Below are 20,285 nucleotides of genomic sequence, written 5' to 3' on the forward strand. Positions count from 1 at the left end.
GGGGACTCCACCACTGCCCTGGGCAGCCCATTCCAACGCCTAACAACCTGTTCTGTAAAGAAATACTTCCTAATATCCAGTCTAAACCTTCCCTGGTGCAACTTGAGGCCATTCCCTCTTGTCCTATCGCTTGTTACTTGGTTAAAGAGACTCATCCCCAGCTCTCTGCAACCTCCTTTCAGGTAGTTGTAGAGGGCGATGAGGTCTCCCCTCAGCCTCCTCTTCTCCAGACTAAACAACCCCAGTTCCCTCAGCCGCTCCTCGTAGGACATGTGCTCCAGACCCTTCACCAGCTTCATTGCCCTTCTCTGGACACGCTTGAGTAATTCAATGTCCTTTTTGTAGTGAGGGGCCCAAAACTGAACACAGGAATCGAGGTGCGGCCTCACCAGTGCCGAGTACAGGGGTAAGATCCCTTCCCTGTCCCTGCTGGCCACGCTATTTCTGATACAAGCCAGGATGCCATTGGCCTTCTTGGCCACCTGGGCTCACTGCTGGCTCATGTTCAGCCAGCTGTCAATCAACACCCCCAGGTCCCTCTCTGACTGGCAGCTCTCCAGCCACTCCTCCCCAAGCCTGTAGCGCTGCTGGGGGTTGTTGTGGCCCAAGTGCAGCACCCGGCATTTGGCTGTATTGAAGCTCATACAGTTGGCCTGAGCCCATCGCTCCAGCCTGTCCAGGTCTCTCTGCAGAGCCTCCCTACCCTCGAGTAGATCAACACTCCCACCCAGCTTGGTATCATCTGCAAACTTACTGAGGGTGCACTCGGTCCCCTCGTCTAGATCATCAATAAAGATGTTAAACAGGAGCCCTGGGGGACACCACTCATGACCGGCCGCCAACTGGATTTAACTCCATTCACCACAACTCTTTGGGCCCGGCCATCCAGCCAGTTTTTTACCCAGCAAAGCGTGTGCCCATCCAAGCCACGAGCAGCCAGTTTTGCCAGGAGAATGCTGTGGGAAACGGTGTCAAAGGCCTCACTAAAGTCAAGGTAGACAACGTCCACAGCCTTTCCCTCATCCAATATGCAGGTCGCCATGTCGTAGAAAGAGATCAGGTTTGTCAAGCATCATAATACTTGTTTGTCCACATCATAATACTGCAACACACTATTGATACAAGAGCAACAAATATTTCACAATACGTATGGTTATGGTCTTGTCCCCAGTGAGGTGTTTTGCAAGAACACTTCTAGGGAAATGATCGTCCCAGTCATTCATGTACTAACAGTCTGGACAGATGGACAGGGAGATGAACCTTCTTTGTTCCTCTCTGGTCACATGTATTTAATTTCATATTTATATGACTTCATGTTGAGATTTTGACTTTGAGTTTAATTTTTAGAATTTTGAATTCTAAGGTTACTTTCCATCTGTCTTTTTGGTTTTACACTCAGATACAAGTTTGGTTTGCAAGACTCACTTTAATATCAAAAGACATTTTCTTTTAGTGAGTTGAGGATTCAGAAATCAAGGTTATTTCTGAATATATAGTCAACTAACATTCCACTGTTGTAAAAGCACTATGCTAAACCAAGTAGAAGTGCAGCTATTTTATCAGCAATGAACATGGTTAATATTCTATAACACTACATCAGCAAACTCCTTCAGATATTTATAATCTGAAATTCATTGTTGGTGAATATCAAGTTGTTCATCAATTTCCACAGTCAAACAATTTGTAAATGCACATGATTGCCATGGCAGTAATTGGCAATTTATTTATGTCCTGTAAGTAAATTTAATTTCAGCTGTAAGGTCATATCTGAAACTTGGCAGTTTTAATAAATTGAAGTAAAACCTGAAAATGTTGCTTGCCAGGTCCACTCAGCTGCCACTGCAGCTCAACTAGCTCTAACTTGGCTTACACCTGAAAACAACTAGTCTCTCTAGCAGTATCTAATAATCACTGAACCACCGTACAAGCATTAAGCAGTAGTGCTGCTCTCCTACACAACAATTTGAGTTCTGGATAATACAGTGCTCTAAAGACCTAAGTTCCTTCCATGTTTCTGCACTGAAACTGCAAAATGCACCTCTTGCTAGAAACACATACTGCTGCACAGGGCCAGGAACATAGTAACATGTTCATGTAGACTACTGGGACAAAGAATATGATTTGAATAAAGCTGTTGCTAAGATGAATGTAAAGTTAGAAGCCAAAGGAGCTGACAGAATAATTATCAAGAAAAATAGCATTCAGAGATTAAATATGGAAGAACAAGTTTATTTTTGCTTCTTTAAGAGTTAACTATTTCAATAGGGTATGCTAAGACGCTTTGCGTAATCTCACAATACGGATACGTCAGTCAGCTTCCTGGCAACAACCAAATGCGAGATTTTATTTGGAAAATTTCTACAGGGTCTTCAATTTATTTTAGGAAGCTCCTGTTAAAAAAGAAGCAATCTATATTATTCAGCAAGAATGGAATACCATAGTTACCAAACATGAGCACCTCTGTTACAGTTAAATTGGCCAGCATTTCAATAATCTGATGCTATATAACAATTACAAAGTCAGTCCTGATTTTCCCTTTATTTAGAGTTTATATAGGTTTGTTCTGCAGTGTCTAGTGTAACAATAATGAAACTTAAAAAAAAAAAAAAATTCCTATTTGCATAAATAATCTCTAACCAATCCACAAAATGGTTTTGCCTGAAAAATGTGATTTACATCTATACCCTGACTGGTCTGCTACTCTACAGGCCTGTGAAGTTCAAGAGAAAAAATTATTGCTTTAGGATACTCTGAAGGTTATCAAACTTGTTGGGCAGAAGATTGGAACTAGTTCCAAGGGAAGGATTTCTCTTCAGAAAGAAAACCTAACCTTAAACCTTCTTAAGTTAGTAAGAAGTTTCATAACAATGATCACAGCATTACTGAGAGAGAGGAGAGAGAGAGAAGGTGAAAATATGTGACTGGACTAATAGCTAATTGTTTAAATGAAAAGTCATGCTTTGAATTCATCAAGAATAAAATGCAGTGGTAAATTCTCTTTACCCAGCGACTATGAAGACAATTTCAGACTATGGATAGATAGTTTAAGATCCTCAAATAAATAAATAAATAAGGTAAATACTACCTAAACTGAACCTCATGATGGAAGTGGCAGGTAACTGTAGCCATATCCACACTTGGAGGCTGTGCTTTACAGAAGCAGAAGAAAGAACCTATGGCTGCAACTTGAATATTGATGACCAACTCTGACTTTATACAGAAAGTGATTTGAAAAAAGAAAAGTCTGTTGAATTAGACCTTTGTCCCACCAGCTTCTTTCTATATGGATTTATGCAAATCACCAGTATCACTGGAATTAAATAGTATATATCAGCTGTCAGGCTAGACATTTCCTGAACGAACTACAGTCTGTAAAGTATCAACAGACATAAAGTTGGCTTCCCAGGAGAAACACGGAGAGCTAGCATATCACTGATAACATTTGGCATGTGAACAATATTTAAGCTTAATTTTCTATCATGTCCTGAATGAAATAACTTGAAATAATGCCCCAGTTCAATAACCCTTCTGTAAGGAATATTCTTGTCACGCACATCTGACTAGTGCAGGCTCTTTCCAAAATTCATTAAGGATTCAGAGGTGTCCTCTCATAATCTACACTGGTTTTGGTTTTACAATCTTAATTATAAAGAATAAACATTTTAGGCCCATGAACAAAAAATACATGCATACTGACTGAAGAACAATATCAACACAGGTACAGAAGAACAGACTGCTACTTTAACCTGCACCTTCTCCTTCTCTTTTTAAGTGTAAAAATCCTCTTATAATTTTCAGAAAGTGTTAGTGCACGCTGCATCAATTATCTGAATTACAGGAAAAGCATCTGTTGCTAGAAACAGATTTGTTTTTAAACTTAGTAAGGAAATAACCACTCTACATCTGACACTCATCAAATTGAGCTATTTTCATTCAGACAGTGAAGACAGAAATGCCACATGTGAATGCTTTGAAGAAACATGGCAGCAATAAAAGCAAAGAGGTGTACTGTCTTGGAGGTCTGGACACTGAAGCACAACACACAGTCACTGGGAATTTTTTACAATAAAAAAGCAAATCATATAGCGATTCTTTTTCAAAGGTCACCTGGAAGTTTCTTGACTGTATTCAGAAATGTTCAACATACATTTTTGTGCAAGTAAAGAAATTTTCATTTTATTAAAACACGTATTGCCCGAAATCACCAAAGGGTATAAAACTCAAAAGTCATCACTCATAAATTTTAAAAATATTCCTTTTTATGCATCTATGCGTATAGATACTTTCATTTATTTATATATATACAGATCATTGTTAAGAGAGAAAGTACAGAACTAAACTGATAATTCCCCTGATATTTGAAATAGTTATTTAATAATTTTAAAGGAAATATTTTAAAAATAAAAATTGTTGGAATTCTTTCCTTTTTGAGATGTGAAAATGTATGTTATTTATAGGAACAACAAAAAAAAATTAATCCAAGTCAATTTGCAACAAAATGACTTGTCCCATTCACATTTAAAATTTACATTCTAATCAGTGCTTAATACACTGTCTCCTCATTTTTAATATTATAAACAACACAGTTGTATTACACAGACTTTTTGGAAATATTTTTGAAATAAATACAGGAAAAAAGACAACCATTTATGTACAAAAAGAAAAGCATCACTTCTCTGTAAGCCTTTGAAAGCATGCTGATAATAGGTCAGAGTTTTCAAAAAGAAAAAATTACTTAAAACCTAATGTTTTTGAAACAGAAATACAGTCTGTCTATTGATTAAATGCAGAACTTCCAGTGACTTGAGAACGGTATGTTTAGAGTCTGCTTTTTTCCTTGCATTTCAATTTTTCAATTCTTCATTCTGAAAAAAGGCCCAAACCATCTGTGGTTGAAAAATAACGTTCCACATAAAAAGAAAAGTAGTAAACCTGTCCATTTTTAGATTTAGTGAACTATCAGTCCTCACATCACATAGGATTACCAAAACTGAAGAAACGTGGGTACATGGTTGCTTCTATAAGTAAACAAATAGGAGAAGCAAGTGAGGGATAAGCACACCTACAAATGTCTTTCAAAGGTGCAAGCAGATATAAACAGGTGATGAATAAACATAGGCTGGAAATTAGAAGACCCTCATTTTCCATATTGACTAAAACAGATTTTGGAACTGCCTTCTAAAAGAAGCTATAAAGGCAAAAGATCTGACTTTTTATGTGGTGCTTGGTAAGTTTACAAATGGTTTGAAGAATATGCATGCCAGATATTCCAGAGCATGGCATGTGACCAAGATTTCCCCTTTTGGTTCTATATTCCTATGTTTAAACCCAAGTATTTCAATAAATTTCTGCATTTCCTTAAGAAAAGAGCCAGTACTGCTTAAAAGCAAATCATCTGTTTGTCAGTGGCTTTGACTACTACCAGTTTTCATGTTTTAAAATATGGTATGCCCAATCTATACACGTATAAAGCCTTGCATACATTTGTTACTTAAAAGCAGTGGTAAAACTGTTTTAGAAGCATGACTTACTCCTTTTACAAAAAGGTCTCTCTTCTGGTGGTTTAGCTTAGGAAAACACTCCTCCTACTTCTGTAACTCATTTATTAAAAAGCTGACTGGGTAGGTTCCATCCGTATTTTCAGACATTATTCCCTGTCTTGACACTAATTTCTCTTCTATGTATTATGTATCTTTCATAAGGACGGTGCTAAATCCTTATAAACTATAACAAACTTTAAAATATGACCTGACCAATTAAGCCACATAGACAAAACACCTAAAGAATCAAGATGTAAAATCAAGATATTAGTATCTGACAGGAAAAATAAACAAGAAGATAATTTGTAAAGAAGGAATTAGCACATCCCTTGGGTAAGATATACTTTGTTCTTTACTGGATGATTTTTTTATCCCAAAGGCAACACAATAATTAGAAAGACTTAATCTTTTATAAAAAAGCTTTGAATTTTAACTAATTAATAGAAATCCATCTTGTCTCATGTATCTAGGAAATGATACTTCAGACCTACCTATATTTATAAAACTAAATATGCCTTCAGTAAAAAATGAAATTCAATACTTTGGCACAAAAGGTTTTCCCTAGAACAAGATGAAACCTATAAAAATATTTCTCAGCAGTGTGGATTTAGTCATCAGAATGAAGAACTGCTTTCTGAACCCAACTTCTCTTTGTGACAGTTCTCCCCAAAAGAACTAATGCTGAAGGCTAAGTCTTTAATGGCGCTCAAGTGTTCCTTAAGCTACTCAAAGATCAAGCATGGTCAATTTTCTTCACTATTTTACTGGTTCATGGTATATGGACTTTTACTGTTTGCTATTATTTCCTACATGAAAAAAAATCTTTAGATAAAAGAATTAGTTATCTGGCTTAAATCCCAAAAGCTATGGCCTTATTCTTCTTTCAAATCCCACCTGAATGCTCACTTAGGTTACGACTACTGCAAAACTCAGCTTAGTGCTCGCAGCCTGGCAGCTTGCAAGCTGCCATTTCTCAGTGCACTCCCATTTCTTTCTTCTCTCATCTTCTCCATTTTTAATACCAATTAAAAGGTAAAAGGCTACAGCTCTTCTCATGAACAAAGCAGTGTCAACTATTCCTCTGCAAATTTGCCATCTAACCACCTTGCCCTCTTCTTTTTATCTCTCTCTGTTCAGACTGTTCACCACAGGGATTCTCTCTTTTCTCTGCCTCAAGTGTGGTCGGAAATATGGAGTGTAAAAGCAATTTGGGTCTTTGATGCCAATTTTATATATATGTCTGTATGTATGTATGTATACAAACACACACATACATACACTCCTGCTGCTTCTGAAGATGGCTAGTAGTTCTACAGTCTTGATGTGCAGAATCACAATCCTGTCCACTTCTAAGTACAGCAACTTCTGGCACTGCTCTCCTAGTTAGACAAAAGGCACTCCTTAATTGCAAGTCTCTCTTAACTCTCCTTTTCAGTGCTTCACCTCATTCGCATGAACTATGTTTAGCACAAAAGCCTTTCCTTGGAACAAAATGAAACCTACAAAAATTATCAGTCTCCATCTGCTCAGTTTCCAAAATGATCAGGCTCAAAATTTTCATCACTCTCCATGACATGAGACCAGTTTTACCACTGAGTTATATGTCTTTCAAGTTCTTTTCAATATTTAAACATGATTTTAAGAATAATTATTTAGCTCAAAATGTTTTCCTAGTGCTTGTTAAACGGACGAAAAGTACATATGAAAAAAAAATTGTTCACATTTCAGCTGAGTTCACTGTAGTAAAATTAATGATTTCTTCTGGAAACTATATACAGTAAAAATATAGAACAGAAAAGCCCAGGGAGGGAACTCTTGCAGATTTAGTAGTCTAGGAGAGCTGCCTGTAAATATACAGACTTAAAAAAGTTAAATTTAGCAGTGGGATTTGGAGAGGCATTGTAGTGAAGGGCAAATAAACAGCATGTAATGTTGGCTGAATAATTGAGCTTTTCTCAATGTCAGTCATAGGACTTTCCTAAGCCTGGTAAAATGCTAGGAACGTTCACTTTCTGGATGTCGTCTTTTCCAACTCAGATCTTGTCTTGATAAACTGCAGAGACACAATCACATACAAAGCATGTAGACCACCACTCCAGCACAAACAGACATTGTCATAACATTCAAAATCTTCAAAGAAGTGAAGATACTCTTTAGCAAGATGGAAGAATGTACCAAAGCACTTTGGCAGGCAAGGAAGAAGAAGTCTCATATAGTGCTTAAAAAGAAAAGAGAAATGTATCAACACTGGTTGTTCATCTGTGTTAAAAGACAGCTGCCTGCTTTGTTTTGTTTTGATCATTGTACTGCAGTTGTGGAAATTCTGCTACTTCTGCCTCAGTGAACTGTGAGTTCTTATTAAAGCCACAACATGAAAATCTGCAATAGAAGGCCTTTTTTCCATGCTGCTGCCTGATAGGTGATGGCTTAAGAATCAAAGGTACCACTCACTGCCAAAGTTTAATAAATTGAAAACTTGACTGAAACTGAATTTATTCATGAAATTGAAGTGTATAGGACACCTAGGAAACACAGATGGTAAAGGAGCAAGAGATTCCAGAAATATATGTAAGGCAGCATAATGTAGTTTGAAGACATGACAACAGATATTTAAAGTCTGAAAATACTCTCTGAGGGAGTGAAAATTAAATGCATAATTTCTAAGTGCAAAAAGAGTTCCCTCCACGAAAAAGAGAGAAAAAACATCTTGTAGCTCCTGCAGGTGAAATGCTAAACAAATAGTAGATCGGCTAAGGGTCTGCACAGGTGTCTGCCCACTATCACAGCTTCCACAACTTCCATTCGCTTACCCATCTCAGGTGGGCTGGAATAGCACGGATGTCCCCTCATCTCCGTACCACCGGAGGGAAGATACTCATCCTCTGGCCTCACAGCAAGGGCTGCGCTCTTTCATGCCATCACCTAGCCTGGCCTCTACATGAACAGCTAATTTATTGCTTCCCGAGTTCTCTCTTTTTTTTGTTGTTTTTTTTCCATCTTCACCCTCCCTAGAAAGAATGTAGGTTTAAGACATACAAAACCAGTGAAACAAAAAAATGTCCCACTTTTATAAAAAGGCATGGCATAAACTTTTAGACAAAGGATAAAAATAGAGTTATAGGGAAAACGGTATAGGTATTAAAAAGGTGTAAACAAACCTAAGACTCTAACCATATAAACTTTTAACTTTTATTCTCTTTAACTCTACTTGTTTTCTCCTGTTTGTATCGTTCTAATTGCATCTGAATTATTTTCCATGACACAAGTTTTTAAGAGCAACTGAAATACTGAAAAATAACCTTCATTTTAATAATTTTGGTACTACAGCGTTTTGCTCCTTTTTACTTTACCCTTCATAATCCTTTGAATGCAAATGGAAATACTCATTGTGCTTTTTTACAATTTGCATATTGGCAATCACTGCACAAGTCAGATGCGTTATGGACTTTTCCTCTGAAAACATTAATCTGGAAATTGTCATGCCACAGATAACAAAACACACTGCATCTGCTTCGTTCTGAAATGTCCAATGGCATACCATAAATACACCTGTGAAATGAATAAAAATACAGTGTGACATGGATTTAACTGTTGGGTTGTAAGACAAAGTCAGGAATGCGTTATGCTTTTGAATATACTGGAAATAGTATTTGGTCTAAAAATCAGTCATCATTCAATTTTCATAATCTGTACAGAAAGTATAAATAGGATTGCATTTGTCATGTACACACTCGGTTGCCAGCTCAGCATGTATACAGAGAATATCCAAATGGAAGGTTAAGAGCAAACAAATCAATATATATATGAAAAGAATCCTCTCTCTTCATCATTTATATTTGTTGAAAATCATTCAAAGCATAAAATAATAACCCTCAGCACTGAAGAAAACAAACTTGGGGACATACACGTGAATGTTGAGTATTACTGGACAGCCCATAATGCAACATTTGGGATAGTGCCATATTCAGTCCTTACGGGGTCTGGTGAAAAAGAAATTCAGTGGAGACTGCCCAAGAGGAAATTTAACACAGCTATGTAGTTCTTCTACTAAAATGATTTTTTAGTGATAGGAAAAACATTAACTTTATACCTGATGTTGCAGACGTATTTTAGGTGAAAAATGTACTTACTGTGAAAAGAAGGACATGAAATGTCAGCTAGGAGCTAAACTTGCAGTAGAATACTGTAATCTTTTATTCAGTAAAGGTTTTTTTAGTAAACTCTTCATATGGATAGGACTCAAGCTGCATTAATAAATGCTTCTACTTAGAACTCAGTTCCACAGCCATCCTAAATTTGGCGTGCTAGGGATACTTTCTACATCATTCCTTAAATTCCTGTAAAGACCTCTCCCACTTAAGCAGCAGCTTCTGCTTGAAACTCCAACAAGGTCTCTTTCTTTGCATGTTACATTTGTAAACATAGACTCTTTACTTGGCAAAATGAAAACAAATAAAAAACCCAAACAAATAAACAACAGTGAATCAATTAGTTGTCTGAAAACATTGTATATTCCTTTGTTCCTCTCTCTTCTTCTCCCCAAGTTCACTACAAAATTTAAGTTCTTGTAGCCATGCTGCTGAAACGAACTTATAATGCAAATTTCTCAAACTCCTCAACCACTGAGGCTCAAGGATGAGTATTTGCTGGACTTACAGAACCCAGTAAATAGTTTGTTTTTTAAAGTTAGAGCACATTTATTAGAAGAATATACTGAAGACTCCCATGTTGATAATTCATATATTTGCAGGGCCACTATTAAATAAAACAACTTTGCAAAGGTATTTGATTTCCAGTGTATAAGAAAAGTATCTCAGTTAATCCACTGCCAGGATATATCTACAGAAGAACATACGTCACAGACACAAATATTGAAAAAGTATAGATAAGCAAACCCGTATTAAAATCTGGTTTTAGAAGAGTAAAAACCCCATGGCAGTTTCTGACAAGTCATACACACAGTGTAATAGGATGCAAACTCCCTTCTCTGTCTTGAAGAGGTGTCTCTCAAATACATGCAGAGGAGGAACACCGAAGAATTACCACAAATTCGCTTCTCTCACCTTCCTGTAGAGACCACCTGTTTTGCCACAGTATCACTCTCTCTCTGTTTTCTGCAACAATTACATAGTTTAATACCCATGAGGGTTTTATATCTGTCACGCCATAGTACTGTAATTTCTGTTGCTATTTTGAAATAGAACGCTGTCTGGTGCTATTGTTCAATGTTTTAGTACACATTTCATAGCACAGACATGATTGTAAACAAAACCACAAATAAAGACCTGTGCTAATCAAACTGAGAGTAAGAACTATTTGCGTGCTTTGCAAATTTGTTTCATTCTGTAACAGGTAACAAATCTAGAAAGTACCTATAAAGACTGACATCAGCTGTATTCTCCTCGCATCATTAGTATCAGGATGCCCATCAAGTATTGGCCAATCAGGTCTTCATTATTCACTTTGCTACTTCCCAAATATATTTTTAAGTAAAAATTCCATGCAGTTTAATCTCAAACTAGTGCGAGTGTATCTTTCCCTTTACAAATACTGAGAATTGCTTGTATAATTTGTAATTTTAAAAATAAAACTATGTGGAAAATAACCACTGGATTGTTACAAATGAAACCAAAATATAGCTAAGACTTTAGTGCCTGTTTTGAAAATTGGTTTGGAATTGTGCAAGACTGATAAATCTGCAGATGAATATGGTTTAATTTTGTTGAGCTCTGACCAATCTTTGATGCATGTCCCAACTGAATTCCAGTTTATGAATGAAAGATTCATCTCAAAAAGTCAAAGTGACAAAAGAGAGGAGAAGGATCATTTTTCATGAAGTCTGCTACTGCTCTGCTCAGGACAGTAATATATCAAATTATCCCAACTGAATACTTGTTGGACCCATGGTCTTCAACAGAAAAGATTTCTCCTTTACCTCCTGTAAACACTTCACTCTTTCTAAAATTTCTGAGAAAGCTAAGGCGGGCAGTAACATGACAAGTTCTTAAGATTTTTTAATCTATTTTGGCGCCGCGTTTCTCACAGATGAGAGAGAATAAGTAATTTTCCTTTGAATGCTTTGTTTCAGGCACAGTGCTGAAGATTTGTGATTTTATCCCTCTTATTCTGTTTTTTTTTTTTTAAATGCCAACTTCTGAAACTATATGATTATGCATATATTTCTATTAATTTAAGAGGACATTTCTAGCACTTAAGAGCCTGTAAATGCAAACTGAACAAAGTGAAAAGTCAAATAGAAAGCATTCAAACTACTAAAGTCTTTTTTTTTTAACCCAGATAGTTTTGTGAAGTGCTGTTCATGAATCTCAACTTTTTGGTTGCCAAAACAATAATCATCAGCAGCTGCATAAAACATGGTAGTTGTGGCTGCTGGAAAGTCCCTAGAAAAGTCATGTCCAGTGTTTAGCCACTTGCCTTCCATCCCGAACAGTAGTGATGCAAATGGGGTAAAGAGAGAGGAGAGATATATGGCATCTAACAGCCTCAACCACGTAAGCATCCAGTAATCTCCTGAGTGTTACAGCAGACAGTATTATACTCTTTGATGGATGTTCTCCTCCAAGACTGATGATAATGATTTATTAACTCATCTGTGGGCCTTGCCAACTGGAATGCAGGACACAAGTAGTTTTTCTTTTTTTTTTTTAATTTTTAAATGAAATGTCAATGGATGGCATTTGTACAGCTGGTCATACTTTCAAAACTCAGTATTCTGCAATACCTGTTCAGTGAGAGTTTGCCATGCAGAAGAAGTGCAGGATTGCAATTGGGTAAAAGAATAAGGAGTTTTCAACTACACTGCTTTCTAACACCAATATTTTTAGTCACGTGAAGGCAGAGATATTTGGAGTACAAATCCAGAGGAACTCAGTATTATTACACAACGATTTTACATTGCTGTAAATTTTCATGTTCACTTTAATAAAAAATACATACTTAATGAAAAAAGTCTATCCAGAAAATACTAGATTTCTTTATTCCATTTTTTTCCATCTCAAATTAAGGTTTTATACCTCCAGAGAAGAGACAAGGGCATGAATAGATAAAATGCATAGTAACAAATTGCCAAACAATATTCAGTCATGAACTGGATGATACAGTTGAACCAACTATTGATCTGTAAGTTTGATGTCTGTAGTAAGCAAATTAGTGGAAACTATAAGAGCAGAATTAGGGGGCATGTGGGTAAGTATGATAGGTGAGGGAAGAGTCAAAGTGGCCCTTATAAAGAGCAGTGTTGGCTCACAAAACTGTTGAAGTTCTTGGAGGGGATCACCAAGGCTGCAGATAGGGGAGATCTGGTTTATATAATTATTTGGATTTTGGAAAGTGTTTAAAGGAAAGAAACAGACACAGAGTAGGAGGGAATGTCCATCCATGAATTAAAAAACTGGCTCAACAATAAAAATAGTAGGTCATTTGTTACTTTCCACAGTGACCAGTGCAGGTCTGCAGAGATTTGTCCAGGGCGTATGCTGTTCAGTGTAATCACAGACATGGTTATGGGCATTGAGCAGTGAAGCGACCAAGTTTTTTTTGAGTAAGATTCTAGAATTAAGATAGATATCTCCATGAAAACATACTTGATGGTTAATTTAGCTGTCAAAGGAACGGAGCACATAACTGTGTACATCACCTATGGTTCTTCATAAATACAAAAGTAGATGTTTTTCCTGCTTGAATACCATTTAGTTCTTGGCTCCACCAAAATATAATAAAATGGAAATGATTTAAGGAGGGCTAAATGTGGATGCTAAATGTATTTATGGCTTCAAAGGGAGATCAGATAAGTTCACAAAAGAGAAGCATTAACATAAATGTATAAAATAAAAGTATTGTCACTCTAACGTACTATAAATGGATCTGAATTTTAGTCTTCTTTTTGGGAGGATCAATTGATGGAAAATTTAGCTCTAGGAAGAATAGAGTAGTTTCAACAAAATAACCTTTTAACTAGAAATTCATTGAAGTCAATATTAATGATAACAGAGTCCCCAAGATTGTCTAGAATGTTTTGTCCCTTGTATTCTTTTAATTTCCTTGTTCTGTGAAAGTGTTGCCAGGTAAATATAATGGCGGGTTTTTTATGTTTCAAATATGATAAGCCATAGTTGGAGATGTCTTATTACAGGAAAAACAAGTCTGGTAAATTACAGAATTTGGTATACTACAGAATAGTGGGGAAAATAATACTTCTGGATTTTCTCCCCAATGATTTCTGTGTCTTAAATCAGATCTTAAATACTTAAAAAAATGTGTTAGATATTAACTTCAATGTTATAAAAGTGATTACTGGATACATATTTTTCTCTGCAGGAGAGTTGCCAGTGTGTTCTTATTTGAAAATGATCTCTTCTTGCTGGCAAATCTAATGTGTGAAATTCTTTCACAGCATTAAAACATAACTGTTTTCCATATATTTTGTTTTACAATGCCTTTTTTTTCCCTCTTGAAAAAAACCCAGTACTTGTAATCTCAAACCATGACATGTGATCAGCCCTGATCATCAAATAAAATCATTTATACAGCATTAAAATTCATATCATGAGACCTACCTTTTCTGCTAACAATTCTCTGATCTTGCTTGCCTGGAGACGAAATTTCATTAACTGTGACTCCAGAGTTAAACATCTTTCCTTCCAGTTTACAGTACCTTCTGGCTCTGGAAGTTCAGCCATATTTATGCTGGAAAAAGAAAAGGAAAAAATCCCCACGTCAAATTGAGTCTGTATTTAATGTCTGACTTCTTTAAAACATATATTCTAACTTATTTTATATAAATCTCAAGAATGCCCCCGAATTTTGTACATGTACGGTTTCATAAAACTTAGTAAAAGTACATTAGTCCACAAAGGCCCTTATCATAATGGGGAGATTTTTGAAATCTGTTGATAACATTTAGGTTTATCATAATTTAATTTCTTCTATTATTCTGGTCCTGCAATATATTTTCCTTGATAAGCAAAGACACATCACGCATTTTATTCTTCAGTTACTGTATATATCCTTTCTTAGATAGAAGAGGCTTGTAGAGAACTGAGCTTTTGCTAAGAAAATGCATTATATAGGTGTAACTACCCGTGAGTTGGTAGCAAATTTGGTTTTATGCAAGTTTAATGTTTGGCAGATGGCTTTAAAAAGTGTTTTGAATGCTTAATCAAATTGCCTTTATGGTTCCAAATGTAAAGCAGGTGAGCAAATGGTCCCTAATGGGTCCTCCACATGAAAAACAACACCCTTACATTAGCTGTTGCCAATCTCAGGACATCCTGATTCATGCATCTTTTGGGTTCAAATCTGTGCTTTTAACTACATTTAACTGCTCGTGCCTTCTGGAAATTAAACTCGGTGCCCTTTTGGACAAGCACTGCTGGAAAAATTATTCAGGATGAGAGCTGGCTCATCATGGTTTGAGTGAGAAGCCAAGAAAATCATCTGTGTGTAAGCAGATGGACTGGGCTCTGTTGTATTCCAACTATTTGTAGACAGCTTAATAGAGAGTAAGTGGATGGCTGAATGTAACCATTCAGTCCAAGAAGCTCCATGGCAAGCAAAGGCCCTGGCCTTTGCAGGGCTCTGAACATGTAGGTTTGGCTTTGAAAATAAAGTTTGAATTCCCCCTAAGTATTCAATTTATCGCCAAAATAACAAACAGCCCTAAAAACACCATTCAGTGGAAGGCAGCTGGAAGATGACAACAAACAGAAATTACCAGTCATAAGGTTATGCTGCATGTTTGTCACCTTTGTCACAGACAATGAGACACTGACAAGGAAAGGCAAGTAGCAACTGTTTTCAGTGTGGTGAAAGAGGCTGGCACAGGAAAATCATGTGTAATATAGATCTCTATACTGCAACTCCTGATCCAGTTAGCATGGATTAATGTGACATCTTTGAGAGCCCCCCTCCCCATGACTGCCCAGTCCTTCAGAAGCCTGGGTTCAAGCACTCTCCCTCCTCCCACTGTTGGAGGAGGCAGCTCCAGTTCCACTCACTCGCCAAGCTCTCATCAGCTAGAGGGGAAGGATCTATGGATTCATCTTTTCGACTGTTCCTGAGAGCAGTAAGAAAAAAGGAAAAGGCAGAGCATCTCAAGAAAGATGAAAGTCATGAGTAGGATTCCAAAAGTCCTTAACTTTTCTTCCATACATTAGTATTTTCTAGTTCTCTTCTAAACTTTCAATGTCTCAAGTTTCTCTCGAGTTCATCATAGCTAAGCAGGTGAAAAACTAGCTGTCTCAAAACTTTCTTTCCTTTCACGTACCCTATTTTTTTGTTCTTTTCATTCCATATCTTAAGTTAGAAGGAAGGAGAGGATCATCACAATCACTTGTCTGAAGGTAACTGCTCCATTCTTGTCTCTCTCTTCCTCTTGGTCCTGCAGGCTATGACTCAAACTGTTAAACCTGAGGTTGCAACCATCCCTATTCAGGAATCCCCATGGAATCACTGGGATTTAAGCATGTTATTAACATAGCTTCCTGATCCTACAACACATGAATTCTAAGCTTTAAGCACACGATCAGTTCAGCTGCAAGCCTTCTTGGTGACCAGTGTCCTTTACCATTTCTCCTTTTCTTTTAAGCTTGGCAGAAAACCCCCTGGACTGCCAGGGAACCAGGTTGCTCACCATTGTCCTGTCCTTAATCCTTGCTCCTCTCTCCTTGTGCAGTCCCCATGTTCAAGGGGGGAAGGTGGCACTTCCAAGCATCAGCTTCTCCTACTTTACAGAGGAAGCAGAAGTTTCAGCTGCAGATTGATTTGGACAGCCTGGATTCTGCCCTCCTAAGTAACGACGAACGGCAATTTTGTTTTAGACTATTTAGGATTTTTTATAATGTTTTTCCTTTTTGACTAATTACAGCTACATAAGACAACAACTGGTTAACAGCGGGATATTTTGTTGTTTGTGTTAGTGAAAACACAAATGGATCAAGTAGTGGGAGAATTTTTGCTTTTTGGTAGGGCGCAGTATTACTGGGTGGAGTTAAAACTGTTTGTCTTTCAACAGACAAAACATTTGAGTAGATGGATTTCTGGCACTGAACAATGCGTCCAGCCAAGTAGTTTCTCAATGTCCAAGCTAATTAATATTCCACTGTATAAACATTACAGATAAAAAGTTTGAAAATAACTCTTTTTATTGTGGGATGTTTGTTAGAGATTATAATAATTTACTTCATATTTTCCAACAAGCCAATGGGTTCTGGAAATATTTATGGGCACATAATACACTGTTTACAGTTGCGGAGTGAATGATCTTACTTTGAATCAATGACTTCCTGTTTCTTGTTTGATTCCCCAAGGGAGGAAAAAAATGAGTTCATCTCTCTTGGCTTAATAGAGTACTCTGAATCAGCACTCAAACCTACACAGAGTCCTCCCCTTCTTCCTGCTCCAGTTCCCACCGCAAAACCCTTCGTTTTCCCCGAGCCTTTAAAAATAAAATCTTTTGAAAAGTAAACTAAAAAGGCGCACATTAAAGCGGTAAGTTCTAATTATGTCATCAAAAATTAATTGAGACAAGTTTGACAAGTCTGGAAAGATTAAATTCGTCTTTTTCATTTTTTTAAGTTTATAAACCTCTTCATAGGCTTCAAGAAGTCAGAATGTCACATTCTCCCCAAAGGGATTGATATAATTTCCTTTTCTTTGCCGTCTGCTTGGAAATTATCAAAATACATTTCAGGGGGAAGGAGGGAACAATGTTCTAGCTTTTTGAAGCATGTTAAGAAATTTACATATTCCTTATCGCACTGTCAGTGTTTTCCTCAGTTTTTAACAAAATGCTCTGTTTAACGGAACTCTTCATATTCTGTCCATATGTTCTGCACGTCCTTTCTCTGTTGGAGAAAGCTTGGTAAGTCCTTCTGTTTCAGTAGGAGTGGGTTTGCGCAATACACGGTGGGTTCCCTACACCATCCTAAAATGGTGGGTTCCCTACAGCATCCTAAAATGTTGACCTGCCCAAATGCATTTGGACCATACCTCTCAAATTTCCAGCCCCTTTCTTCTACCCTTTCACCCAAACTCAGTATTTTCAAATATTTTTGGAGCCATAAAGGTTGGATTGGAGAAAGGAAATGATGAGACACAAAGTGGACCTGTTTGGGAATCAAGGAAGTCATTCTCAGGTTTGTTGCTGGCCAGGGCCCTTACTCATGTCAAAACACTGGTAACTTTATTTTCCATTTGACTCATTTTGCATAATTCTGCGCTCAGACAAACTGTAGCCCAAGCTATTTAAAACTTCCTTCAAAATCTGATTTACAAATGGTTTTTCTGCTGCTTCCAAGATATTGATGAGGTTGTTCCCATGAAGCAACACGTCAGCCAGGGCTCCCCCACTCCAGCACTGGGTGCAGACCCCCGCTAGACCCCCTGATTTCAGGAGCTAGTGGCTGCCCCCTCCCAGCTCATTACAGAGCCACTGCCTGCTCGGCCTCCCAGGGAAGGGCGCAACCGCTGGCTCACCCGCAGAGTCCCGTCAAATGTGTGTAGCAAACAGTGTGAAAGCACAGAAGATCATTTTACATCCTCTTCCCGACGACAGCAATTTTAAAGGTCACAGCGTGACACCACACTAGGTATGAATGCTTAATTTTCACGTGAAATTCCGAAAGCTGACGGTGCAGGTATTTCAAAAGCATCTTAAATCTTGCATCTCGGTTTGGAAGTGGTGTTCTTCTCGCTCTCCTTTTTTTGGGGGGGAGATAGCGGGGATCCGGCAACGGCACTGCCAACCCGACGGAGGAGCCCGGACCTGGAGGGACCTGAAGCCACCTCCAGCTCGTCCGCTCCTGCCGCGGGGACACCGCCCGGCGCACCCCCGGGGCACTAAGCCCCGCGACACCGCTGTGACCCGACACAGCGGTACCCTCCGCCGCTGCCCGACGGAGGCCCCGCGGGGCACCGCGCCCGCTCTCCCGCCCCGCCCGGCCCCGCCCGGCCGCCAGGGAGCGACACCCCGCGGCGGCGCCCCCGGGGCCGCCCCGCCGGGGAAATGCCGGGGGCCGGCCCGGGCGCTGCCGCCCGCCCGCCCGGCGCGGCGCCGCTCGGAAGGGAGGGAAGGGGGCAAGGAAAGGGAGGACAAACCTGGCCGGCCGTGCCTCGCCGCGCCGCGCCGGGCCGGGCGCCGTCCGGGCTGTGGGCGCTGCGCGGCCGCGGCTGCCCGCGCCCCTCGGCGCCCGCCCCACCATCCCCGCGGCCAGCGGCGCGGGCGCCTGAGCGACGGCCGCGACGGCCACTGAGGAGCGGGGGGCCGCCCCCGGCGGGGCGCCCGGGCGGGGCCTGCGCGGCTCGGCGGCGGCGGGAGCCGGCGGGGGGAGCCGCTCGGCGCCGGGGGGCGCTTCCCGGGCCGCGGGCGGGCGGCGCCGGCCGGGCCTCGGCGTCCGGCGTCCGGTGGGGCGGGCTCCCGGGGCCGCTGCCCCCGGCCGCTTCTCCGTCAGGCGGCCGCTGCCTCCGCCGCATGCTCCGGCCCCGACGGGGTGCCGGGGAGGGAGCGCCCGGTCGGGGGGCGGGCGGAGGCTGGCTGGAGCCGTCGGGCCCCCATCCCGGGCCGCGGCACGGCCGGGGCTGTGCGGGGAAGGCTGGCGGGAGCCTGGCGGCTCTCCCCGGCGGAGGGAGGCCGGGTGGTCCCGCAGGGGACGGGCCGCACGCCACCCGCCGCCTCCCTGCGCTCCCCTCGGCGGCGGGGACGGCCTGCCCGTACCGCTCCCCCAGCCGGGTCTTGTAAGTGCCTTTGTGAAGTCGGAGTTTTTCCCCTGGCCTTGTGCGAACGTCTGAAGGGGAGACTGCGTTAGCAAGAAGCATCTCCTTGTCCTGAAATTCGTCAAGCTCCAACACTGGAGCTTACAGCAATTTTAATTCTACCTTCTGTGGAAGGTCATTTGCAAAGTATAAACCGGAGGGTTGGAACCGTGCGGTCCCCGGGGCAGTGGTGGGGATTTTAGGGGATGCATGGGGCTTGCAGAGCTGTCGTGTCCAACAGCTCACCACGCACTTTGCGGTGGGTGAAGCAGCAGGTGCACGCGGTGGTGAGTCATGTTGCCGCACGCTCTTGGTCCCCTCGGCTGAAAAGAGCTGTGAGTACATCTCAGTCTTTTCTAGAAGGCAGCCTGAAGTATTAAAGGTGTTTGGAAGAAGTAATTAGTATGTCGCTTGTCTGGCACGTACAGAGATCTTCCTCATAACACACATTGATTTGGACTGAGATGAGGGAATGTATTTTGTTTGGTTTATGATTTAGGGAGGCAAAATATTTTACAGATTCTTCTGGTGCATAGACAAGCCACACAACTGTTCTCCTGGTGTTTGTTTCTAATGTAGGTGTGCAGAGTCGTCTTGTGTAACCTGCTCTTTCACAATCATCTGTGAGTCAGGGAAAGTGCAAATTTTTTTTTGTTTGAGAAAAAAGTCTTAAAAACTCAAATATTCCCCATCTGGTTATACACACAATTTCATTTTTTCCTATTCAGTTCAGTACAGCCTCCAATTTTCCACTCACTTGCAGTGACCTTAAAGCATCCAAATAACTTCACTGGAACTGCTTTATTTGCTGGTACTTTCCTAAGCGCCTTGTGTATTTTTTAAACACTCGTTGCTGAAAAACGTATTAAAAACATGATTGCCAGTATAGCAAGAAGTGAATTGTTTTCTACCTGACACCTGTCTAGAGTGTTCAAGCAACATTAAAAAAATTAACTGAAAAAAAAATTTCAAATT

The 20,285-nt window shown here is 39.9% G+C and overlaps 1 protein-coding gene across 2 annotated transcripts in view; it reads right to left on the reverse strand.

Annotated features, from left to right (window-relative positions):
- The window catches only part of PLEKHH2 (pleckstrin homology, MyTH4 and FERM domain containing H2), a 60,702-nt gene extending 41,967 nt beyond the window's left edge, over positions 1–18,735 (reverse strand). For both annotated transcript variants that reach the window (XM_074863582.1, XM_074863581.1), the window contains exons 1-2: positions 18,657–18,735; positions 14,117–14,246 (exon numbers count right to left, since the gene is read on the reverse strand). In XM_074863582.1, the coding sequence (XP_074719683.1) occupies positions 14,117–14,239 (123 nt within the window). In that variant the 5' untranslated portion in view covers positions 14,240–14,246; positions 18,657–18,735. The remainder of the gene's footprint in view (positions 1–14,116; positions 14,247–18,656) is intronic.
- Between the last annotated feature and the right edge of the window lie 1,550 nt (positions 18,736–20,285).

The sequence above is a fragment of the Strix uralensis genome, chromosome 3 (assembly GCF_047716275.1).
Source record: "Strix uralensis isolate ZFMK-TIS-50842 chromosome 3, bStrUra1, whole genome shotgun sequence".
NCBI classification, from domain to species: domain Eukaryota; kingdom Metazoa; phylum Chordata; class Aves; order Strigiformes; family Strigidae; genus Strix; species Strix uralensis.